General features: G+C 39.7%; 1 protein-coding gene across 1 annotated transcript; it reads left to right on the forward strand.

Moving 5' to 3' along the window:
- Window positions 1–25,763, forward strand: pask (PAS domain containing serine/threonine kinase). Its single transcript, XM_036556848.1, is given in 21 exon segments — window positions 1–263; window positions 1,166–1,364; window positions 3,202–3,431; window positions 3,668–3,835; window positions 3,971–4,102; window positions 4,974–5,057; window positions 5,059–5,109; window positions 6,014–6,157; window positions 8,370–8,591; window positions 8,785–8,896; window positions 9,681–9,773; window positions 11,317–11,488; window positions 13,047–13,927; window positions 14,530–14,699; window positions 15,733–15,900; window positions 17,077–17,202; window positions 17,493–17,627; window positions 19,413–19,612; window positions 21,029–21,162; window positions 23,481–23,624; window positions 24,986–25,763. Coding segments are annotated over 20 exon segments (3,750 nt in total). The 5' UTR covers window positions 1–263; window positions 1,166–1,168; the 3' UTR covers window positions 25,174–25,763.
- Window positions 25,764–26,726: the final 963 nt, after the last annotated feature.

Here is a 26,726-nt window from a genome sequence, read left to right on the forward strand (position 1 = left end):
TGAAGAAAACAGCTTTCAAAGCAAGAGAGACTGAGTTCACTTCTGTTTAGACCAAACTTGCTAACGTAATTTTTAGCTACTTTATGTCACTCGCTCGTTCCATTAAACACTGCCGCTTTTGCGAAACAGTTACAATAGCTTTAAGTTCGGAGTAAAGCGGCTTGTTTTGCGTCTCCAAGGGGTCGTCGTGTCGTGGCGGCCTGGCAGTCAAACGGTCAGCCAGGCAGAGAAGCTTTCGGTTCTAAGTAAAGATACCGCAGCAGGTGAGTAAAGCGAATTAGAGGAAACAAAATGTGACTCCGGATTAGTTCAGATCCGCTTGTTTGTTTGGTAGTTAGCTAAGCTAGGTAGCTAGCTAGCTGCGCTGGTAAGCAACACTGTTTTTGACCGTTTTTGTTTGTCAAATCTTGTAAGTTAACGTAACAGAGCCTAAGCATCTAACAGTTAGCTAGCGGAAATAAAATCTGCTCTGAAACAGCATTAAGGGGTTCAAGTAGTGCTTGTAAGTTAGTCTTTACAAAAGGGCGTTAAAAGGCCAAAATAAGTAATGTAGTTGAAGGGAGATTTCACCGATTTTTCAACAATTCCACATAATCCAGTCAATGAGACGTAGATAAATCATTCAGAGTGTTTCATTGTCGAGGAACTTGCCGACCGAGATTTCTTTACAGTGGTGGTCATAGGAACCAGGGGGATGATGTCCACCGCACAAAAATGGCAGTTTTATTTACTGTCCAAATCCACCAGTGAATGCATGTTTTTATATATGTAAAGTTTATGATTGTAAAATAATAGTGAATAAGTAAAAATTTCTTTGGGATCTTTTTTTTTTTGTCTTACAACGCCTTGCATTTATATATCCGTCCTGTATTTTAAATACGCACTTTAGACCAAAACCGTAACTAAACCTACCGGCAACAGGTAACATATTCGTTGCTATTTCATGTAAAAGCTTAATGTCAGGGAGTTTTAGAGACATTAAAGCAACCACTGTGAACAGTTCTGACTCACATTTTTCTAGAACGGACTATTTCAAACCATAGCGCTCTGAACGACTATGTTTACATCTTTAAGATTAAATTGTGGAGAAATACTGATAAATAAATCGGTGGAATTCCCTTTAAAATGATGCTCGCGTGGTTCTCCTTGTGCGTTCCGAGTGCAGACGATGTCGCTGTGGCGCCACATCATTGATAAACAGAAGGGCAGTGCTGGCGGTGCCCAGGGCGACAGTGTGTGTTCGGTTCCCAGCGACAGCTCCGGCCGTGAGGGAGATGACTCATCAAACACGAACCAGACTCAGCCCTGTGTCAGGCCTACAGCAAAGAGGAACTTCCTCCAGCACAGTCCACGCTCTGCTACGGGTGAGCTTTTGTTTGTTGCTTTAAAGATGTTGAGTAGTGATGGTGATCATCACCGTTTCCTGTAAGACGCTGAACGGTTAGAGATTTAGCACTCGTGAGGCATGATGATCTGATACTGCTTCAGCAAGAACAGTCGTAACATCTTACGTTTCAAAAGTTTTCACTGTTTGGCACTTCATAAAAATGCTGTTTTTATTATGCTCATCATCAATAACCTGTTGCTTTAGCTGTGGTCCCATCACAAGGAACTGCTGGGGTTTCTTTTAAAGGGGAATTCCACCGATTATTCAGTCATTCAGAGTAGTCTGATGTGAAACAGAAGTATTATCAGTGGTGGTGGTGATAGGAATCCGAAGCACTTAATGGCTCTGAAAGCTATCTCACATTGAATTATTACACAAAACGATTACAAATACACTTCCCGATGCCTGGGACATTATTTTATATATAGTTTGTTTATATTTTATATTATTTCATATGTAGTTTTAGTTATATTTTATATATAGTTTTATGGTAACATCTAGACTAAAAACATATTTAAAAAAAAAAAAACTAAACTGACTGAAGGGTACATGCAGGCTCTTGAAAGGCAACACATTGCCCAAAGAAAATTGTTTTTTTTTTGTTTATTTGTTTGTTTTTTTTCCCCTCAGATTTTCCACTGTTTAATCATTATCAGCATAACACGTCTAAACTCAAATGACACATGTAGGTTCACTGGTTATTTTGAATGGTAAAACAAAATAGCTGTATTTGCGCTGTTCACATCACAACCCCTGGTTCCTATCACTACCACTGTAAAGAAATCTTTGACGGTTGGTTTTCTCTACAATTCAGCAATTTGTCAAACCACTCTTAAAAATCTCTTAAATCAACATTATGTAAAAAAAAATGACCTTAAAAGAGCAGCTTCAAAATCATTTTGATGGTTTACTGACTTAGAATAGAATAATAGAACAGAATGGCGTCTCTGTCATTGTCACTGCTCACTCGGAACACCTGCTGTAGTGCTTTGTAACTTTGGAGGAGTGGGCACAAAACCTCTGGGGAGAACTATGTAATGGTATACAGCACCACGTCACACATCAACAACTATGGCTTCAGCTAGCCAGCTCGCTAATCCCAGTTTGGACATCTTAGCAGAGGATGCCAAAAGACTGAAGAAGATGTTTTAGGAGGAAGAGAAGAAGACAGAGAGACTGAACAAGAGTAAATCTTGGACTGGCTTTTACTCGTTGTTGACAATGTCCTGATGTTAGCTGTAGTGATCTGCATCATGCCTAACAGCAAAATGAATGAAAAGACTTACAGCAGAGTCTAAGTTACAGCCCTGCCATTGCTGTTTATGAAAGACTGCAACATGCAACCACATGTGTCATCCATGGGTCACAAAAGCAATGCAATTGTCATTTAATTCCCCACAGTAAATGCCTGTTTATAAAAATGAAAATAATAAAAATATCTCATGCCATGTTGTCACAAATTGACTAGAAGTCATCCTGCAAATTTAGTGTCTCTTTGGGACATTTGGACTCATTATTTAGTGCAATATTTCTAAACACCTGTAAAATATCATTGTTTTAGCATGCCTAAGCATGAAGATACTAAAAAAATGCCCTAAAGGTTTTTAGTACCTATCTGCAATCTATTTTGACTGTTGAATTACTTATCGGAAAGCTAAGTTAGAAAAGCTAGCTAACACCTCTACCCTGCCTGCCCCAATAGTTACCAAATCCTACATTTGTGCTTTTTAATACAGGCTGGAAATTATGAAATGTACAGAATGTAATCTGCAGTATTCATATATACATGTAATAACCTGACTCTTTATTTGTAGGTGACACCAAAACGAGCCCATCAGTAGTGAAAGACGTTGTCATGTCCGGTCTGCCTAGCTCTCCTGGCCGGGGCCGGGCTCCAGGTTTGTCCTCTGTTGGACTGGAGAGCTCATTGCTCGGGCATTTGCTCTCTGGATCTCCTCAGAGTCACTGCACTGGAAAGAAGGGGTCACAGCTTATACACAATCCTAGTAAGGCCACTGTGACTGTGGATTGGAACACAGCAGAGGTATAACACCAAGGATTTGCAACTTGATTTTAAAACCTGGGTAGCTGAGAATTGTTTTAGATCTTAAAACTGCAACCCTTCTGTTGAACTTCAGTAGAATTGTAACAGTTCACATAAATGAGAGTCGTGAAATGATTTCTGTGTTAGGGCGGATATGTGCATTTTTGCATGCATACAAGCCGCCAGCACTTTGGAGCAAGACTCAATTTTATTGTGTTTATGTGTCTGTATTGTAGGTGGTGGATGTGAACAAGCAAGCTTGCAGGTTATTGGAATGTCCTCGCAGTGATCTCATTGGTCAATCGCTGACATCTATCCTGAAGACCCATCAAACGACTGAGGATGTCTTGGGTGAAGAAAATCTTGACTCCGCCGGGAACTTGATCACTGTTTTCGGAAAAGTGGTACAAAAACTGAAGCGTTTAACCAATAAGACACTATATGTTGCAAAAAGCTTATTAACTGAAATGTTAGTGTCATTCAACAATCTTGTTCTCTGTCTGTAGAACTAAGAAATTCCTACCTAGTTCTCTTTGCAGGTAAACGCAGTGAGTAAGACTGGGGCAGAGTTGCCCGTGTCTGTGTGGACACTGTCACGTGACCACCACACCAGTGTGCTACTCCTGGAGAGAGTGGAGAGGATATCAGCCCACTTCTCCTTCTCTCAAGAGGTCAGATTCTTGATGTTTGTGGGGTAGTTCATAGCATTTTGTTGGCACAAAATTTTCTTTCAGTTCAAATGGGTTGTGTAGAGTACTGTTGATCCAGGAATTCATTAAACAGTACAAAGGGGCTATATAAAGTATGAATTCTTCAGTTCTGGAATGGGAGAACGCTGCTACTGCATAGCTTAAAGCAGAGGTACTAAAATTTGCATTTTGAATCTGGTTTCAGGTCCTGTATTTTGTGGTCAATGGTATTGAACTGTTGACCTAACTCAGGGGTGTCCAGTGCATTGACTGTGTGTGTGTGTGTGTGTGTGTGTGTGTGTGTGTGTGTGTGTGTGTAAGTAAATTGGTCCCAGTCCTACTGCTGTTTTCACTGGGGACCATGGACCGCACAGACACCTTTATGACACAGATCTCCAGTGTGCCGTTTTGTGAATGTGTTAGAATGAAAACTGGCAACCACACCGACCAGTTGTGGATAACATTGGACACTCCTGATCTAATTGATTGGCCACCAAGTCTGATTACAAACTCCTGGACTGAAAATTACATTCAGTGTCTGGATCTGAAGACCTGGCTTATAGAGTACTCCAACGCACCCAATGGCATTGATAAATCGTGATTGATTTACTGAAGGTGGAGTTTAACTGCACAGATAAAGTAATGTTACAGCTGATTCTAATAATATGCAAAAAAAGTATGTTCTCTTGTATGTCTTTATTTACCTACTGTGTAAATAGCTCCTCCACTTGCACTTGTATGTTCATTGTGTTTTTAAAAGTAATCCTGACTCATACTACAATAATCCAAATGAACCAAATTGTTGCTGTTCCTGTGGTAGGTTTAACCTCCTTAATGTTCCTTTTTGTTCTAGGGTGGGATCCTCAGCTGTGACTCTGCCTTTGCTCATCTCCATGGTTACTGCGAACCTGATGAGCTGACTGGGCTGTCGGTCACTTTTACTGATGCCATCGCTGCATGTTCCACTGCACTGTAGGACCGTACCTAAGGTCTGTATCACACCACTCAAATGTAGGAGTAGGCAACATGGCCAAAAGATATTGATGTTTGACGACCTTTCCATGATGCATGATAAGCATAAAGAGATTTGATACGTTTACAATAGTTTGGGTCAAGTGACATGTTTTGATTTCGAAGTAAAAAAAAAAATATATATTCTCTTTTAAGAGAACACACTTTTGCACATTTGAATGCACAGTGACTGCTGAATTTCGAATGTTGGGAGAAGGAAAAAAACATAAAATGTGGCCTGTGCAAAAATGATTGCAAAAGTTATTTTTTCATATTGTGTTTTTTTCCAGTATGTTAAACTCAAAAGCAAATTAATTTTTTTTTAACTTAGAAAATCAGCAAATTCTTTAATCTCACTGGAAGTGTACAGTCTTTTGCATATGTGAACTGGAACCAATACAAGGAACGATTTTAAACATAAACAATTTAGTAAATAATGTACAATTTTAGTTACAATTTTACATGCGCTTCAGTAAATCCTAATTATGCTCTTTTGTATTGAGCATGCATCTGTTCAGTTTTCTTTGTGTACTGATATCCATTATATGCTCATAAAAGATTTATCAGGAAAAAAATGACATCATATTTCCCACTCCTACTCAAACATAACCCTTTCTGGGTTTTATATAGGCTTGTTTATAGCCTGCTGACTGACAGAAAAAAAGTACTTCATGTAGGGTTGTAATGGTGGATGTGTGCTAATAGCTAATGCCCTGTGTAGCACAGAACATAAAGTTAGCTTTGCTATTACAAATGACAGTCTTTTTGGGTTAATGATTATGAATGTGTAACTGTTTATGTTTTGGGGTGTGTGTGTGTGTGTGTGTGTGTGTGTGTGTGTGTGTGTGTGTGTGTGTGTGTGTGTTTCATATCTTTCCTTAGATGTTGCGGGTGCAGAGATTGTGTGTGCAAGGCAGCAGCGGTACAGCACTGCGTGTGTGTGTTCGTTTGCGGGCTGCTGTATCCTGTGGGAGACCTTCAGGAAGAATAAACGGATCAGGGAAAGCTGATCTCGATGAGAATTTCGTTTGCAGACATTACAGAATGCAGTCCTGCTGGACAAGGTCTGTGTTCATGCATTTCTTTTTAGATTGTTTTGCTTAATGGCTTCTAGACTTTAAGTCTCATTTTATAATAACCTACATTATATCAATGTTAGTAGGCAGTCTTCTGCTTTAATTCACGTTTAGTTTCGGACAGTGTTTTCTAAATGTAGTCCTGAAGGCCTACAGCACTGCACAGGTTTGTTTTCTCCACTGTAACATACTGGAGTCATACACTATATGACCAAAAGTATGTGGAAACTCCTTCCAATTAGAGTTTAGGTGTTTCAGCCATACCTGTTTCTAACAGGTGAATGAAATCAAGCACATAGCCATGCAATCTCCATAAGCATGGAAGTAGAATGCATCGTACAGAACTTTAAACATTTTTTTTTGACGTGGCACAGTCATACAGTGTTGCCTTAAGTCAGTTTGTAAAGTTTCTGTACTCCTAGTTCTGCCCCAGTGCTGTTTATGTGAAATGGAAGTGTCAGCAGCTCAGGAGCAACATCAGCTCAGCCATTTAGTGGTAGACCGTGTAGACTTAAGCGCGAAGCACGTTAAAATGCCTGTCCTCTGTTGCATCACTCATTACAAAGTTTCAAGTTCCATATTAATGCTCATGTTATGGAAAGAGATGTCCAACAAGGTCATATAGGTGTGATGGTCAGGTGTCCAACATACTTTTGGCCATATATTTTCCAATTCATTTTCAAGCCCTTATGATCAGTGCAGGTGGTCTCACAGGGTGAGAGAGGTGTGCATCAAAGGTCTTCAGATTAGTGCTGAAACTGACCTCTGCAGGATAGGACTGGCCTGAATAGTATTTGAAAACTGCAACGAGTATTCAGACGCTTGTTCTCAACACCACCCAATACTAAATACCCAATACCAACAGTAATATTTAACTGCGATTATCATAATTAACTGTAATTTTTCAATATGTTTGTTACTGCATTTCAAAATATATCAAGTAAGCGATGATGTATTAATAGTGTATACCAGTGATGGGCTCAAATGAGCTGAAATCAGCCGTGATATAAACAAACTGGTGCTTGAATAATTATCACTGTATTTACATATTTGAGATGATTTATCAAACGTGTAGTGCTTCCATGGTGTACCAAACACTTACTACAAAATTTTCAGAGAGCATTTTTCTGAAAATTCAAAGTGCTCCCTCTTTTAAATTCTTAGGCATCTTTGCTCTTCTAGATTCAGTAGTCTTGTGGAAAGCGATGCAGTTTATTGTGCTCTTATGCAAGCTGACGTGGATCTATGGCATTAATTTATGATTCATTCAATTAAACTAGCTAAGTTGCAGTTCTTGTAACATTTCTTATACATATTAATAATAACTGTTCTATTTAAGATATTCTTGTAGTTTCAATATTTTCTCCCTTAGTGCCTGCCAGTTTATTGCTACAAAGCATGAAGGTCCTCAGGAACTTCATTTATGGGAAGTTTTAAACACTGCTGTGTTTGGATGCCTACCCTGCAGTATGTGGAACGTATAAGTGAACATCAAATATCAACAGACTAGGCTAACGTAAGCTTGTTTTATGCCAGAATGGTGGCAAATGGAATGTTTGTACAACACAAGGTTTTACACCAGTTGCTCACGATTCAACAGCTAAAATGTTGGTTATTTTCACAAACGTGACAATACTGGGAACCAACTTAAGAGATTAAAATGAGTAAAAAGTAGTGTTTTATTTATTTATTTATTTATTTTTGCCGTATACCAAAAGGCATTATACTGATGCCTACTTCAATAATAAAAAATAAACCTGAATTATTTGAATTTTAATGACATTTTCCTGTTTATGGGACCAAATTCTCATTACCACAACACAGTAAGATTTTATATATATATATATATATATATATATATATATATATATATATATATATATATATATATATACATACATACATACATACATACATGTTTTGCAGCTTTTCCTTTCATGGTCTGTATACTGTTACAAGTATAAGTTGGGACAGTAGGTAAATGCAAATTAAGCCTTTCAGATTATTTATGGAAATTATGGGCTTTGTGTTCCTCAGGCCAAAGAAGAAAAGAACATCCAGTTATTTACTTTTGTAAAATTAAATGATCTCAAATTCTAAAGGTCTTCAGATGAGCACTAGTCAATAAACTCTAAGGGCAGAGTTAAAGATCCCCAGTACAGAAACATCACACCAAGCCATTCTCTTGCTCTGCAGGTGGCAAAGAGGGCGATAGAGATAGTGTCTGCTCACCTGGCTTGGGTGTGGTGTATACTGGGTCACTGTGGGCATTTGCTCCCTCCAGCAGCCTTCTGACTCTCCATCCTAATGGCACCATTAACAGCATCAGCAGCATCTACTGCCCCCTACTGCTGGGCTACAGCATGGCCCAGCTAATTGGCAAGGTACTGTCCTAAAACCCTAACTGTTTTTCAAATAAAGGCATGAGTTTTGGTTTTATGTATGCAGTTTTTGTCATGACATATGCTTTAATTCTGAACGATTTCTTACATGAACAAACTGTTAGAGTACACATCTTCAGAGAAATTGTTTTGATTATCGTCTGTTATTCTGTGTGTGTGTTTGTGTGTTTATTAGAATATCACCTTCCTGATACCAGCTTTTTATGAGAGGATGTGTGCCTTTGACAGAAGCACTAGTCCTGTACCTCATCCACAAAATGACTCTGTGTCCAACCTCTCTGACACAGGTATATGCCCATTTTGTCCAGTCAGCTTCTGCCAGGAATCTACAATATAAGCCATCAGTGAATTATTAAAGAATGTAGTTGATCAGCTGAGACATGTTTGGTGTCCAAATTTTACCTCTTTAATTTAGTGCTGGAGCTGCAAGGCTAGTGTTGCTAACAATCTCTAAAAGTTAAATCACCCAAGTCTTTTTTGTAAATGCATCCCCAAAAACTCCCAGAACACATTTAGGCAGTCACATGGACACTAGATTCAGTTTGCAAATGCAGGTCTGCAAATGTCTCTGCTTGCAACACATGTTGTCCAAAGTGAAGGCCCACATTGTTCAGCTACCTAAACTTTTTGGTCACTTTATAAGTCATATTGTGTATGAAACCACTCTGTCAAGTCTACACAACCTTATTGCAGTCCTGTATGCAGTTTTGCAGATGTATGTACAGAAACGTTTTGGGTGGCTCTTGACATTAAATGTTTGTTAGCTACGCTAGCCTTGTAGTTCCAGTGCTAAATTACAGAGGCAAAATTTGGACACCAAATATGTCATGCCTAACTGACTACATCTGAACCAGAAGGAAAGTGGTATAATCTTGATTTTTTTCACTGAACTATCCCTTTTAAGCCCCTCATTTGCTGAATCAGAGCAGAGAAAGCACTCTGTACTGCTGAGGTACACTCTATACCATGTAACAAACTGTAGACATTGGCATTTTATTATGAGTAAAGAGCAATGTTTAAATGTTTGCTTCTTTCTTGATCCAGTTGTCTCTCTCTCTGTTATTCTCTCAGACTCCTGTAAGTGCCCTAATGGTGTTGAAGGCAGTGCTTCAAGCCTGTCTGGAGATGCTGTCTCAGCAAAGGAGGATCAGCAAGATACATGTAGTAAGTACTTGATGTTATGTATGTTCATGCACATAGGCACAAAATTTTTGTGAAATTTTAGCTGGCGATTAATTGCCAAATACAGCCTTCTCCATAAATCGTACAATGGCAGGGTCAATTCTTTTGTTTTTGCTATACACTGAAGACATTCGTGTTTAAGATCAAAGATGAGAGAGATCAGAACTTCAGCTTTCGTTTCCTGATATTTACATCTAGATGTGTTAACCAATAAGTGCCATGTTCTAAGTTGTTCTAAGTTGTTTAACTTGCCTTGTTTTTTCTGTTTTTTTATCTCAAGCTCAACTGTCTTCAGTGTATAGCAAAAGCAACAGAATAAAATGTTCCAATACTTTCAAAGGAGATTGTAAATAATTTTGAAAAATTTGTGTGCAGCTATTAAAGTATGAGCCTGTAGTGGCCAGTTTGGCTGATCTGGTATTTATTGTACATCATGACAGCCACAGCAATCAGAATTCTTCTGTATACTGTTTATTACTCTGAGGGGAGGGGAAAAAACATTTGTTTATCAAGCTAAATGTAAGCTGCTCACCAGTAACAAGCAGCTGCATATGCTTCACACCATAACAAAGCCATGTGGGGGGTCAAATTTCCTATTACTATCTTTGATTTTATAAAAAATGTTGACATAGCAGTTGTCTTTTGGATAAACTGTATTGTTTATGCCAGGGGTGCTCGATCCTGAACCTAAAGATCTACCACCCTGCAGAGTTTAGCCTAATCTAACACACCTGATCCAGGTGATGAAGGCCTTCATGGGCCTCTGAATATTGAGTTAGATGTGTCGGATCTGAACTCTCCAGGGCGGCAGATCTTCAGCGCTAGCATTGGGCAGTCCTGGTTTGTGTGCTGGACTGGAAGAAAAAAAAATCACAGTATTCTATTTTAAAAAGTTATTCAAAAGAAACAGTAGTAAAGAAAGAGGTCAAATGGCCCCTTCCTGGTCAAATGGCCCCTTCCCTTCCAGAGTAGTCAGTTCTTGGCCACATTGAGCAACAAAACCTTCCAGATTTAAACAAAGTAAACTTGCAGACAGCCTTTTACAGAAAGAAGAGTCCGTATTGTTCCACTCAGCACTAATGGCTTCAAACAGTTGGAAAACATTGCCAAGCTTGTGTCTAGACAAACTATTTCCTAAGGGGTTTAAATCTGGACTCTGACAAGGCCAAAACCATTAGTAAAAAACACTCGTATTTTGGACTTGGCACATTTTTTTTGCATGGGAGTGTACAGTATACAAATATACAGTGGAATAAAACAACATAGCCTCATGGCCTTTACAGGACCATACAGTACAAGTCATAAAGACCTAAATTACGTTGCAGACAAGACTGTGAGACAGAAAGTCAGGTGTATTAGAATGTGAATTGTGCTATGAGTCCATTCCTGAGTAGATTTACTGCGTAAATTATATGTAAACTGTAACAGCAGCATAGCATTGTGCAAGTGATTGTCCTTTACAAATGAGCTCATAACATACAACGTATTATACAGAAACGAAATGAAAATATGTGTGTATCTGCAGATCCAAACCCGGTGCTGGCTGGAGACAGCATGATGTACCATGCCATGCAGAGGAGAGAAGGTGTTGGGAGAGCGAGAAGAGTCTTTGCTGGGGTCCGGGCTAAACTGGAACAGCAAGGCAAAGCTCCCTGCACAAATGCCTCCCCTGCGGTCCCCTCCATGCCTCAGAACAGGTAAAAGGGCAGCTGCTGCTGCATAGATTTCTCTATCAACTATAGGCCTGCTCAGAGGAGGATAGAAAGGACAATGATGAACATGCATTCACATCAGTGATGAAGATTTAATGTTTTGATTTTAGATCGCGGGGGGTCTAATGCTAGCAGAGAATTTCACAGCACAGCAGCACTTCACAGCCTTTGTTCAGCCAACTCACAGATATAGTGTAGAATTTTTATGAACCAATCAGAACTATGATATTGTTACTGAGAAGTGAAGAAGGTGGTTTTCTTTTTTCAATATTTGGTTTTCTTTCTTCAGTACTCTAGAGAGAGTGCGTGTGTGTGCGTCACCCATGTGGAAAGAGTAATTGCCCCCCTAAACCGAATAATTGTTCGTGCCACCCTTGGCAGTAACAACTGCGATCAAATGCGATCAAAAAAAAGATTTTGGTTGTGTACATTTGTTTATGTTAGCTAACAAGACTTCTGTAGATTTTGTCTGAAATTTAAGTGGAAGAGTCGATTTTTGTGAGCTTGCGTAACAGTTAGGAGAGCGTAGTGACCATCTACATCACAAGCGATGATCAGCGTCTAAGCACAGTGCACAATTATGGAGCCAGTAGAACACTATTGATGCGCAGTTTTTAGAATGGCCTTGGTTTATAATAGATATGGAGTCTCAAAAGTAAGGTTTGTCAAATTTCTTATGCGTTATATTGCATATGCGTATTTGTATTGTTCAGTGAACTAAATAATTGCACAGCAGTTAGTTTTACATTAAGGAATGTCACAGCAATGCCCAGGAAGAACAATTTGATTCCACTTTGTTTTTGTATGTAGATATTCTTTCTGACTTTTGACTTGCTGTGTTCAGAAACCCTAAAAGTTACTGCTTTTTCCTTCTCGCTGTGACTTGGAAACTGTTTTTGTGACGCCATCTTACTAGCTGTCCGAATACAGAAGGAGACGAGAGATGCCGCTTAAAATACCGGCTGAAGCAGTTTCCAGTGGAGAACACACAGGTGTATGCTACCCAGGGAGACATTTAACAGATTTTAAAGAGACATCACTGCAGACACAGCAACACAGAGCAATTCAACTATAATTGTGTTATGTTTATATATTCATTGTATTGTGTACATTGTACTTGGTGTGAATTAAAATAAAAACATCCATGGTAGAAGATCACACGTGAATTGGCTGGCACTGTATCAAGGGTGTGGTTTCAATCGAACGTTGATGGGTTCAGTTCATCAGTAGTCAACAACTTCAATGACATCAAAAGGAGTCAGCTCTTCCGTTTCTCTAGTTTCTGCCCATTCTCTCTGTACCCCTTGCTCCTTTCCTCTCCTCGATTTCTCTGCATTTTTTTAGGGTAGGAGAGGAGCAGTGGGAAGGGAGGCAGAGGACAGTAGCAAAAATTTCTGGACGCAGCCTTGATAAGTTGAACTGGGGCCATTAGAGCCGGTTTATCACTAAATAGCTACACTATAACACTGCTGTTGCCTACCAGGGCCTGACTTTTTCACCCCTGGCCTGAATCTTTTAATGATTAATGATGTTCTTTATGCAGGCTGGAGGACACAGCAGATCTCTGTGCGGAGGCAGCTGCAGTAGTAACCCACTGCAGCGAATTTGTCCCAGCTGAGTCCACCATGGCCCTTCTGCAGACCTTCACCTTGGTAGAGTCCCAGGATTCCTCACCCCTAACCAGGCATCAGCCCTCCAACACTGGTCCAGACATCCAGGACCCAGTGGGGTCTGAACAGTGCCCAAGAAAAGAGTGTACAGCAGTGGGCAGCCTGTGCTCGGATGCCGGCCTTCAGGACTCCAGTTTTGAGGTGATCTCTCTTGGAAGTCGGTCTTCCTCCGGATTCTGTGAGAAGTGGGCGGGGCCTGAGAGGCCAGACGACACACAAGTGGAAGTGTTGGACTCTGGCAGCTGCTTTTTGCACCTGGACACTAATGGTGAGGTGATCGCACAGGCCATGGCACACCTGGACCTGAACGAGAGCGTGGAGATTCAAGATGCAGCTGGTGACCTTGACCAATCGCTGACCTCATGTGACACGGCCGAGCTGCTGCGCACACCCTCACCCTACGTGGTGGAGTCAGACCCTGAGACTGAGACAGTAAACCCTCCAAAATACACACTCCCTGAGCTGAAAGATCAAGAAAGCTGTATCAGTCCTCAGCAGAAAGATTCAAATCACCCACAGAAGAATCCAGACCACTGGAATTCAGAACCATGGACTCCGTTCTCAGAGTTCAGTAAAGGCCGTGTCATTGATCCCCAGGATGTGAGTGGTGGACTGCTGTTGTTGGGTGACACCCCAGCGACCTCCACTCCAAAGAAGCCACAGAGTGCTCCTTCCACACCCCTCTCTCCGCTCCCCTTCATACAGGAGGGCAGGTTTCAGGCCAACTGCTACCACAGGGACGGAACACCCATTGGTATGGAACCCTTACCAAACTACTGTCTTTAGCCTTTAGAGGACTGTTAAGTTTAAAAATGGCATATTATTGCCCCCCCCCCCTTATAAGCAATCTAGTGATTGCTGCAAAACCAACACACTATGGTTGGAGCAGTGGAATACTGTACATCAACTTTCCTTTTTTAACCTCCTATTTTATTGAAACAATTTTTTTAATTGCTTGCTGATGTCACAGTGCTTCGCTGCAGCATGATATTGCAGTGTAAAACTGTGGATTGGGGACATTCTGTGCATTATGCCATCTAATGTAACTGCATTATTTGAACACCAAAGTTAGCAAGCAGTCAGCACCAATCAACAAACTCAGTTCAGCACTCCTCCTGCCTGGTGTTGTTAGTAAGATGAGCAGCAATATCGTTGTCTTCATTCCAGTCTTGTTCAAAATATTGTGAAAATACAGAACCTTAAACCCAGTATCATGAATAGAGTCAAATCAAGGTTTATCGTCACTCCCCTGTTAGCTAAGTATTGCCATCATATTAATCTGAACAGTTAGTGTCAAACAGCCCATATTTGATCTTTAGTCAGGTCTGATGTCTGGCTCTGTGTGTTCTGCTGTAGAGGTGCAGTATGACGTGCGCAGAGCCTCTCTCTCCAGCGGACGTGCTTTGTACTGTGTGTGGTTGAGTGGGAGTCATCTCCTCCTCCAGCAGCAGGAGACACTGCAGAGTACACAGTCCCCCACATCAGAGTCCTCAATTCAGGACAACTCTGCTTACAGCCTGGGAGAGGTGAGTCAAAGGCTATGTTCACATTGCCAGCCTCTTTGCTCGATTCTGGGTTAACACGAATTAATCTGCGCCCTGAAATGACCCTCATCTGCACATCCAAGTCCACGATGTCACGTGAATGAACCATGTATGTTGTGAACGACAAACGGAATGTTTGCAGTAGCACTAACTGCAATTTGGGTGTTCCTGTCACGTTAACACTAAATGTTTGGGGTATACCCAGTGGAAAAAACAAACATGAATTCTGATCTGACCATTCCCATTAAGGTTGCATGGAATCAAATCCAATAGGTATCTGATTAGGAACACAAATGAAAGTGGCTCAAATCTGATTTTAATCAAATATGCACCAATTCAGCCTGCGTGAGTGATGGAGAACATCAAATACAATATATAAGCTATTTGTTTACTTCCACTTTTAATTTAGCTGTTTCTTATTTTTGCTGTGCTTCTTGATTCGTTTTAATATTGTTTGTCGAAGCAAACTTACCAAAGAAACTTAATTGCCGTGGACCACTGTTGAAATTTAAGTTTACAGTTTGGCAAGTTCTTGCCTTACAGTTTGGCTTTTGACTACAGCAAACAAATGTTTTGTATTAGGTTCTATATCCCCTGATATGAGTATATTAAAGGAATTGGTTCTCAATTTGTGAATGTTTATTTGAACTTGAGAAATTTGACAGCTGAGAACTGACAAATCATGTGTGACAATTGATGGTCAACTGTTGGAGTCAGTCCAATTCTGTTGTTTGTGTTTTGACAATCTAAATTGTATCAGCTGGTGTTATTGGTAATCTGTATTTTTTAGCTCTTCACTGTTTGTGTCTGTGACTATTTTCATACTGGTCTGGCACTCGCAACACTTTAAGCTCACGCAAAGCTTTAAGCTTCACACTCAAATTTATGAAATAATTTTCAAGTTCTTCATGAGCTAAGTCTGGAGTGTTGGAGCCTGAAAGACTACTACGCAGTGTGTTTTTCCCATGCATTAGGATTGAGTACCTCTACCTTTTTATATTTGAATGTTGTTTAGGCAGTCAGCGTGGCAGCCCGAGGCGAGGGCCTGTGCTCCTCAGTGGACCTGGAGCAGTCTGGAGCATGTGAAGGACAGTTTGAGGAGGACTACCAGCCGCTGCGCACTGTGGGGAAAGGAGCCTTCGGCTTTGTCTGGCTCGCCTCCCGACGCCGTGATGGACAAGAGGTGAGAAACGAGATTTGTCAGAAAAACTTCCCTGTATGGATTCCTTTGTCACAATCCTGAAGTATTAGCTGACGATTAATTGCCAAGTAAATAATTGCAATTGACAGTTTGCCTTTGTGCTACAGTACAGTGTTACAGCACAGTTACAGTGGCCAGACTGATCAGCTAGCTTGCTTCCTAGCGGTCCACATTGAGCTTGAGCTCAAAAATTACTCTTCGCTGCCCTGTGAAGGTGCTATTAACAAGCATCAAATAACTAAACATTTCTCAGTAATGCCCACTGTGTTCACAAACATCAAATAAACAAACATTACCCTCTTAATGTGTTAATAATAAACAAACATTACTTACCGCTGTCCTCTAAAGGTGTTATAGCATCTAAGAAGCTAGACCTTTTATCAGAACTTAGAACTTCCTTTGTTTTTGTAAGACTCAGCACGTGTCTTACTAGTTGCATTTTCTGCTTCCTTTTATTCACGTTTATTTTCCTCAACTGTGGAAAAATATTGCTATCAGGTAGTTGTAACAGGTTTACTGATATAGAATTTCTGGCCTGATAACCAACACCTTGTTGTGGATGATAGTGATACCAATAACTGAATATTTTAAGCCTTTTTGTATTTTAAAACAAATTCAATATATGAAGTGTAGTGAGTGTATACAGTTGTCAAATGATGGATTATTATTGATTAATTTTGCGTAGCCAGGTCAGTTACTGTAAACATACATTATTTGATGTAGTTATTTCACAGGCACTCTTGTGAAGAGGCCAAAAAGTGACATTCATATGTGTGTAACAAATGTTGCTTTGAGTTGGTATAACCATGGCGTTTCTGCTTAGGCGAAGAATTAAATCTTCAGGCTTCAGTGTCTAAACTATGTAGTTAAACACTGTTAACTATTCGTGCAGGAATGGAAATGCCCATCACTAGTGACTACACATGGGTCAGTGATTGTGAATGCTAAAAATAAGGCAGTAACTTAATTAGCCAATTAGCCAATAACTTGTAATTATTGGCTATGGCTATTTTTGGACAGATAATAATTCCATTTCTCCCTTTATCAAAGAATAGTAGAATAGAAGAATCTCGCGTTGATATCGCACAACCCTACTTTGAGTTCAGCCCTTTTTATATGCCATCTTTCTTCTTCTCTGTCTGTCTCTCTCTGTCTCAGGTGGTGGTGAAATTTATCAGGAAGAGCAGGGTGGTAAGGGAGTGTTGGGTGGAGGACCCTGAGCTGGGTCGGGTCACTCAGGAGATAGCCATACTCGCCCGACTGTGCCATCCCAATATTGTGAAGGTACATATGCTGTTCTAGATAGTTCGATTTTCTCTTGGTGTATTTACCGATATTCAGCTTAAGACTGAAGCTGAGGCCAAGCTGGTACTGATTGGTATGAACTGTAATCTGTGGCTAAAACAGTGGTTGAATACTTCTAGTACTCAAGTCTTTTAGTGCCCAAATGTATGAGGTGAAATCAACTTTGCATTTATTATGTGGTGCTGGTGAAGAAAAGCAATGTTTCATTAAGGAATCATGGACTGAGCTGGTCTGTAACATGTTCAACCTGCTGTGTGTTTATGGGGCAGGTATTGGAGGTATTTGAGAATGAGAGCTTCTTCCAGATGGTGATGGAGAAACACGGAGATGGGCTTGACCTGTTTGACTTTATCGACATGCAACCCAGACTAGACGAACCACTGGCCAGCTACATCTTTAGACAGGTCTGTGCATTTGAGATATAGTTGCCTAGTCATAGGAGTAGACTACCAGAGAAAGAAATAACACTATTTAGTGTATCATATAAATATTAGACATTTTTCAATTCAGTCTTCAGGCCAGATTTCTGTTTTGTTATAGATTGCAACTTGGTTGAATCAGGGAATTAGGAGCTTAATTTGGTCCAGAGAGAACCAAGTAATGGTGCTTGTAATTTTATCAAAATATGCTAGACTGGCAATTTTAAAACAATATATAAAAAATAAATTTGAAGTGTGTATCAAAATGTAAAACTGTGGGCTCCCGAGTGGCGCAACCGTCTAAGCGTTGGCCCTATCATCAGGAGATCGCGAGTTCGATCCCTGGTGATGCTACAGCCATCCGTAGCCGGGAGAGCACAATTGGCCTCGCTCTCTCTGGGTGGGTAGGATGGCCCCTCCTTCTCCCCCCATCACTCAGCGCGATGCTATGCAGCGCAGGCGTCTGTTAGCTGACGTAACAGATCTGGCGGTTGGCGTTTTCCTCCGAGCGCGTTCGGCTGTCCAGTGACGTTGCGTGAGCGGCAGTTCGAAAAGAAGCGGTGGTTGGTTTCACAGGTCTCGGAGGAAGCCTGTGTTAGCCTTCACCCTCCTAGCGTTGATAGCATCGTGTGATTGGGGGAGTCCTAACTAGCGGGTGGAATTGGAGACGACTAAATTGGGGAGAAAAATCGGGTAAAAATTAAAATTAAACTGTATCAGCGAAATGCCTCTCACTTCTGAGTGTCTTTCATGGAAACCACTGTCAGTAATCAAATCTAGGCATCTGGGCGCATCCAATCAGAATAAAGTTTGAGGGGCCGTATGCTATGGACACACTTAAATTACTGGGCTTTTTGAATTCTGGAATTTAGCTGTACTATTATAAGTATATTATATTTTCATAATATTACAATTCACCTGGACACTTCAGCTTTTCATTTTTACTTAAAGCCTAGGTCTGAGTATAGCTGGGTTTGCTGCCTGTTAGCCATTTAGCCATTCATATAAATGACATTTGTGACCTGTTTGTGACTGTAAATATGCCTGCGATAGTGAGATCCTGCATTTTCTTTCTTTCTCTATGTCTGGCTGTGCCAAAGTATGTAATGTCTGTGGATGCACTGTTTTATTTCATTTTTTTCCAGTACAGGTAACACAGGGCTAGTAGTGGGCATTATGGCCAAAAATCAATTTTATGTCCGCTGCCTCAAGTGGGCTACTTCAGATGCCATGGACCAGATGGTTGAAGATGATCGAGGGTCTGCTGCACTTTCACTTGAATTTGTAACTCACATCCCTGACTCAGCTAAACGGGATAACGTTGGCGTGGTTTTCACTGTTTGTATGCTGTGTTATCTGCACTTTTTGTTGCACACCAGTATAAAGGTGGTGACAAAACTCATACTTAAGGAGGAATTTCAACCGATATACTGGCCACTACTATACAGAGTCTGTTTAAAAACCCAATTATGAAGTTTTGCAAATCGATTGACAGTCTTTCAAGAGAGAATCATGAATCGCATCTAAGAATTCATTATTTTTCCCAGCCCTATTATTTTGGGTGGCAGGCGTTGAAAAAAGTTCTGTTTTGAGCTAAACCAGCCAGTGTAATGTATATATAAGAGCACTGTAAAAGTTTTTTTTATTTATTTTTTTTTAACCACATTAAAATATCTGAAACCTAGTCTTTGTCAGAATCGAAAGTTGTATCAAACCTGAAAATATGTGCATCTTCACATCCCTAATGTGAAGTGTGTGTTTGTGTTCCAGCTGGTGTCGGCGGTGACTTACCTGCGTGGGAATAGTGTTTTGCACAGGGACATAAAAGATGAGAACATCATCATAAACACAGATTTTCACATCAAACTGATTGATTTCGGCTCTGCCACCAAGCTGGAGCCAGGCAAACTCTTCCACACGTTCTGTGGCACACTGGAGTACTGCTCCCCTGAGGTGCTGCAGGGAAACCCGTATGTACTGAAGCATTAACCTCTACTTTAACTTTCACACTAAACCTGCTCCTCCAGACAGTATTTGAAGACTGTATAATGGCACTGAGGCATTGAGGTAGTTGCCTGTAGTTTAGTGTCCAATCAATCACTGAAAGATGAGACAGATGGTTTAGGGAGGCAGACGTGAAATAATCAAGTAATTACCAAATTGATTTCAAGGATACAATTCAGTGCATCATGAACCTTACATTTTATCTCATTTACATTATTTTGGTACAAAATACACTTAATAGGGTAACTGTTTCAGGACTGCGATCCCCAGCAATGCTACAGCCACTCATGGCCAAAAGACAGCTCATAATTGGCCTTGCTGTCTCTCGGGAGGATGGCTGTTCCTCTCCCCTCATTACTCAGGACATTGCTAGCTAACACAGGCGTCTGTTAGCTGATGTAACAAAAGAATTGATATTTTGTGTTCTCCAAGCATGCTGATCTGTCTAATGATGTTGCTTTAGCAGCAGATGCAGTTAATGGCCCTCATCCTCCTTGGTAGCTTTGTATGATAGGTGAGACCTTACACACTTAAAAGATGGTTCTTCAAGGGTTCTTGAAGTAAAGAAAATTGTTGTATGTAGAACCATGAACACTGAAAGAACCCTTTGCATGGTTAAAGCGGTCTTTGCATCATGAAATGGTTGCTCTTTATACATTATGTGTAAAATTCATGAAGAATGGACCAAAAGAAATGTCCTAAAATTGCTTGGAAAATGTATGTGTATGTATGTGTGTGTGTGTGTGTGTGTGTGTGTGTTTGTGTGTGTGTTTGTGTATAAACACAATTTTCTTTAAAGAACCCTTGAAGATTTTTGTGCTGTAGATGGTTCTTTATAGAATCTTTTTGAAAAGGGTTCTATGAAGCACTAAAAAGGGTTCTACTATTGTAACAAGTTTGCCATCGTAACAATTGAAAAACCCTTTTTTGGTACTATAAAGAACCTTTTAAAAATGTTCTATATAGAGCCATCTACAGTATATTTCACATCAATCTGAAGAATGATGATTTTTCTCTATGATGCCAAGAACCCTTTAACCATGCAAAGTGTTTTTGAATGTTCATTTTTTTATTAAAGAAGCCTTGAAGAACCGTCGTTTTTAAGTGTACCTAGCGGATGGCACTCAATCAAAACTACATTACTGTAATTTGTTCTAACGTTCTAAAATCAGTGCTGTTGCATCTCCTTCTACAGTCTAAATTGTTATACTCTTAGATGTGCAAAGCAAACTATTTATATTAACTGTTTAATGTAGTTACTGCATTATATTCTGGAACACAGTGGAACAGGCAGGCATATAGAAATTCTGTTGATTCACTGTGACTGGTTCCATTGTGTTTTTGTAGATGGTTACTGCTCTGAGACTATTTTGCGTGTGTAGGTATGAAGGACCGGAGCTGGAGATGTGGTCTTTGGGGGTGCTTCTGTATACGCTGCTGTTCAGTGAGAACCCTTTCTGTAGTGTGGAGGAGACTCTGCAAGCCAAACTCAACCCTCCCTGCGACATCTCGACAGGTGTGTGTGGGATGGACATAATTATTATTATTATCAAAAGAGACACTCATTTAAAATGAAAAAAAGAAATATGCAAGCCAAATCTGTATATTACAGATAAAAAATCCAAATTTAATAATTTGGCCATGACATTGAATGGTTTCATTCAGCACCTGCTCATGGTCAGATGTCCTCATATATCTTTGAAAGAAACAGTTTGCACACATTTCCTTTGCAGTTCGTTCTGTCTCAAAGCCTCACTTTTGTAACATTGATCAGGACTCTTCACATCGCAATAATATTATTGCTTGCCTAGTAAACAGCGCAATAAACCACTGAAGTTGTGTCGTCAATCTGTTATGAACTCCACGTCTAAGCTGGATTTCTCAAAAGCAAAAATAAATGGGATTTTCAAAAATCGCCATTTTCATGTCCTGTGGTAAATAAAATGGTTCCAAACTCCATATGTTTTAGCCTATGTAATTTTTTTTTACTAAATGCCATTGGATCCTCTGAATTATGAGGTCGTTAAAGAGAAAATACGAATTTCTACATACAAGCTAACACTGCTGTGCACTGAACCGACAACATAAGACACGCAAGTTCACAACAACACACCAAACAAACCAGCAGACTTTGTCGAGTAGGGTAGTTAAGTTACTTGTGCATTACGATCATTAGGCTTGCTATTAGCACAGATATAGCTGTGTTCATTTTTCAACTCCTTAATGACCTTGTAATTCAGAGAATCCAGTGAAAATTCAGGTGGTTTGGAACCTCTGTGTTCTCCAGATAACAGTGATTTTTCAAAATCCATTAATTTTTTGCCATGGAGAAATCCAGCTTAGACCAGGGGAATATGGGCTTGATGCTGACTACAGAATGACACGCAACTTGAGAGGTCTGTGTGCTTGTATGAGCAGCATTTCGTCCCAATTTATAAACTAGTTTCAGTTCAACATTTTTCGAAGTGACAGAAGGTGAGGTGCAAATCACTGATGCTGTGTTGCATCACAGCTGTAATTGGCTTGCTGAAACATTGATGGTGGACACCTCCAAAAGTAGTGTCAAAATGGCTTGGTTACATCAGTGTAACTTGGATAGAGAAGGTGGAAGAGCTGCAAATGAAGGGGCTTGTCTCTTTCAAGACTATCTGAGCCATACTTTCAGCACTACATACACTGACCTGTCACTTCATTAAAACCACCTTCTTTTTACTCCTTGTTTCTCCATTTATTGTCCATGTTAGCAGCTCCACTTACCATAAAGGTACACTTTGTAGTTTCTAAATTACTCACTGTAGTTCATCTGTTTCTCTGCATGATTTGTAGTAGGAGCTATCCCTTTTACATTGTTCTTCAATAGTCAGGACCCCCACAGGACCACCACAGAGCAGGTATTATTTTTGATTGGTGGATCATTCTCGGCACTGCAGTGACACTAACATGGTGGTGGCATGGTAGTGTGTGTTGTGCTGGTACGAGTTGATCCAACACTGCAGTGCTGCTGGAGTTTTAAACACCTCTTTGTTAGTGATGGACTGAGAGTAGTCCATCAACCAAAAATATCCAGCCAACAGTGTCCTCTGGGCAGCATTCTGTGACCACTGATGAAGGACTAGAGGATGACCAGCACAAACTGCAGCAACCTATTTGCTATCATCTCTGACTTTAAATCTACAAGGTGGAACAACAAGGTAGGAGTGTCTAATAGAGTGGACAGTGAATGGATGTTGAAAAACTCCAGGAGTACTGACGTCTGATGTCTTGAAGAAACAGATGGATTACAGTCTCTAATTGTAGAACTACAAAGTGCACCTGTATGGTAAATGGAGCTGATAAAATGGACAGTGAGGGTTGAAACAAGCAAGTGGTTTTAATGAAGTGGCTGGTTGGTGTAGAAAGTAGGTCAATAATATAATATAACGTTACTGCAAACCTTCCATGAACGGTGCCAATGTTTGTTTGGAACCTGTGCACTTTGCAGGGTTAATTTTGCTAGCTAGCATCTGTGAAAAATATTAAACCCTAGGTTAGCAAGAAAGAAATGTTGCAACTGCCATTGAATACATTTCACAGTGGTTGCACAGGTTTCTTTTTTGGGTCCCACCACAAAATTGAAATGAAGATTTTAATTGGTTCTAACTCTGAGTTCGATTATCTGTCAGTGGTCTGTGTGGTGAGGGTGAGATTTTATTTTTTTTCCCCCTTGGAAATAAGCAGCCTGAACTCATTAAGTGCCAACTCGCCCCCATTCTTCAAGCAGCAATGGGCTGAAATGTGTAAATTGGTGATTGTTGTTAGTTCTGATATGATGGGTCTATATGTGTCTGTTGTCAGAGTTGTATGGTCTGCTGGCTGGCTTGCTCCATCCTGTACCGACTCAAAGGATCACTCTAGAGGAGCTGCTCCAAGAGCCGTGGATCCGGCAGCCCATTAACCTGGCAGAGTACAGCTGGAGAGAAGTGTTCCCTGGCAGCCACGGTGAGCACAAAGGATACTATAGCTGTAAAAGTGCCTCAAATCACAATTCGATTCATGATACTGGGTGCACGATTTGATATTCTCACGATAATTCATATGAAAAATTATTAATGTAATCATGCTATTGCACAATGACACTAGAGCTGGGAGGCAGGTGCTGAAGTCCTCTGGAGTCCAGTTCGACCACATTGTAGCCAACAGCATGTCCCATTTATCCTTCTGCTGTACCAGAAAGCCTTTCCTGTATCCCACTCACCCTCCTGATTGGAGCCTGCACGGACTTGAACTAGAACTGTTTAGTCCTAGATATTATTCACCTGCCTCACACTATACTGGATTCTCTACATATTCATGGTAACATGTCTTCACGATACTTCTAACAGTAGTCATAGGTGTTCATAGATTTATTTCTCATTCTCACTCTGAGCTCCTAACAGTAGTCACTGATTTTCATAGATCTATTTCTCATTGTCAAATAGGCTTTCAACAGTAGTCCTCAGCTTTCAGTGGTTAATCTAAATACTTACATTTAATTTCATAACTTATAACCGTACAAACTGTACATTGGAAATCTAGTGTAAATGTGTATATGTGTAGATATTCAGAGTCTAATGTGTATATAGATTACTATATATATATATATATATATATATATATATATATATATATATATATATATATATAATTTTTTTTATTTAAGTACTACAAGGGGGCTACACACCTAAGATTTTTTCTCACCTTCACACCTGTGTAATGTGATGCGACAATAAATGTGATTTGATTTCTTTCTGTTTTTCCTTTATTACATATCATTATAGTATATTCATTGTCAGTTCTTCATTCTTTATTTATATTTCCTTTGTATTATTGCTATCCGGTGTCGATCAGAGGAGGATGTGTTTTTTTTAGATGTTTTCTCTAGGCCTCCTTCTTTTACTCTTTCTTTTCCTTGCCACTGTCACCCTTGGCTCACTCAGTCGGGGCTTGAGTCCAGATTTCTGTAAAGCTGCTTTTGTGAAAACATACAAACATTATAAAAAGCACTGTGGAATAAATTTGAAGTAGCTGATCATTTTAAAGTGTTAGTTTTGCATTAGATGCTGTAATTAACAGAATGTCCATTCTCCACAATGCACGCTGTCACAGTTGTGCATTTCAGTGTAACAGTATCACAGTGCCTTGTGACACCCCTAAAAGATACACACAGCTTAAACAGCAAAGTATTAACCAAACATTCTCCAGCAGTTGGCTGCACTGTCATGCTGGTAATTGGTTTCAGAAAAAGAATTCTGTTTAATTTGTTTGAGATGCATGCTGTAATATTAACTCTGCTTTATCTCTGTTTCGGTTTGTGAATACAGATTCTGCTGATCATGATGAGTGCATTCCAGGTGTGCAGCAGGGGGACGGTGAGTCTCAGGCTGCTGACCACACATCTCTGCAGTATGAAGATGATGAAGAAGAGGAGGAAGAAGAAGAAGATGAAGAACAGAGGAGAACTATGGCAGCACTGAAATCTGAACTTCTGAAGTATCTCAATGATGAGTGAAGACTGAGGAAGCTGGGAAATACTTTTGGGCTGAGGTAACCTCACTAGGCTAAAGTGGCAACAGAAGAAAAAAAGGTGGAAAATTTGCACGTTGCACTAATTATATCTTCATTTTTCTTCCATGAAGTTCTGTTGGTTGACCTGTTTACTTTTCAAATGAAGTCTTGCTTAAACAAAACTGTGTTTCTTTAAACACTATAAATCCAGTCTGTGGTGAATGTCAAAGGATTGTATCTTGTATCATGTGGTGTGAATGAAACGTCTCTAAATTACAAATTAAAGAGGCCTTAAATGTAACCTTGCACTCTTGCTTATCAGAATGTTGTATTTTCATATTGAAAGATGTTACTAGTTTTTGAAGGAGCCATAGAAGCAATTGTCTATTAATACATAAGTAAGATTATAAAAGCAACTAATAAAGCTTTGCTATTTTCAGATGACAATGTTAATCTACTGTTTGTATGTTTTGCTCTTACCTCTATATGAAGAACCTTGGACAAAAGTAATTTAAAAGAAAGTTGTGTGAGCAACTAATTTTAAGCTGATTTTTAAACTCTAAATTATTCACATTTTAAATATTTTGATTGCAATGTATTACATGAATAAAATGTTAGCATTGATTTTCTTTAGTTTTTTTAATTTTGTTACTTTTTACTTTCCAAAATAAAACATGGGCTTTGTAAAGCCAGAAATGTATCTTGAAATATTTCAGAAGGCAGAACTTTTAATAAAAGAAATCTAACAGAGCATGTCTCTTTGCTTTTATGCTTCCAAATCTTAATGTAATTTCTGAACAAGTCTAAACACAAATATAACCATTTTATGTACTAGCAAAAATGACCAGTGAACCTACACTTCTGTGTACATTTTTGTATGTAAAGCATAAAGTTGGGATGCTGTATGCAATGCAATGATGTGCAATTCATTTTAATGCTTAATATTTAATTGTGGTACAAAGACATGTCAAATGTCAAAACAGAAATTTTATTGTTTTTTGAAAAATACATGCCTATCTTGAATTTTATGCCAGCAACACCTTTCAAAAAAGTTGGGACAGGAGCAACGAAAGGCTGATAAATTTGTGTAAGGCTAAAAAAACACCTGGTGGAACATCTTGCAACTAACCAGGCTAACTGGCAACAGGTCAGTAACATGATTGGGTACAAAAAAAAAAACATCCCATTGAGGATGAGGCTTTCAGAAGTAAAGATGAGGAGGGGTTCACCACTCTGTAAGACTGTACGGGCAAACAGTGCAACAATACAAGAATAACATTTCTGAATGTAAAATAGCAAAGAACATATGGGTTTTCATCATCTACGGTACATAATATCATTAAAGGATTCAGAGAATCCGGAGAAATCTCTGTAGGCAAAGGACAAGGCTGATAACCAATATTGGCTGGTCATGATCTTCAGGCCCTCAGGCAGCACTGCATTAAAAACAGACATGATTCTGTAGTGGAAATCACTGCATGGGCTCAGAAACACTTCCAAAAACCACTGTCTGTGAGCACAGTTTGTTGCTGCATCCACAAATGCAAGTTAAAACTC

This window comes from Colossoma macropomum, unplaced genomic scaffold, assembly GCF_904425465.1.
Source record: "Colossoma macropomum unplaced genomic scaffold, Colossoma_macropomum, whole genome shotgun sequence".
NCBI lineage: Eukaryota > Metazoa > Chordata > Actinopteri > Characiformes > Serrasalmidae > Colossoma > Colossoma macropomum.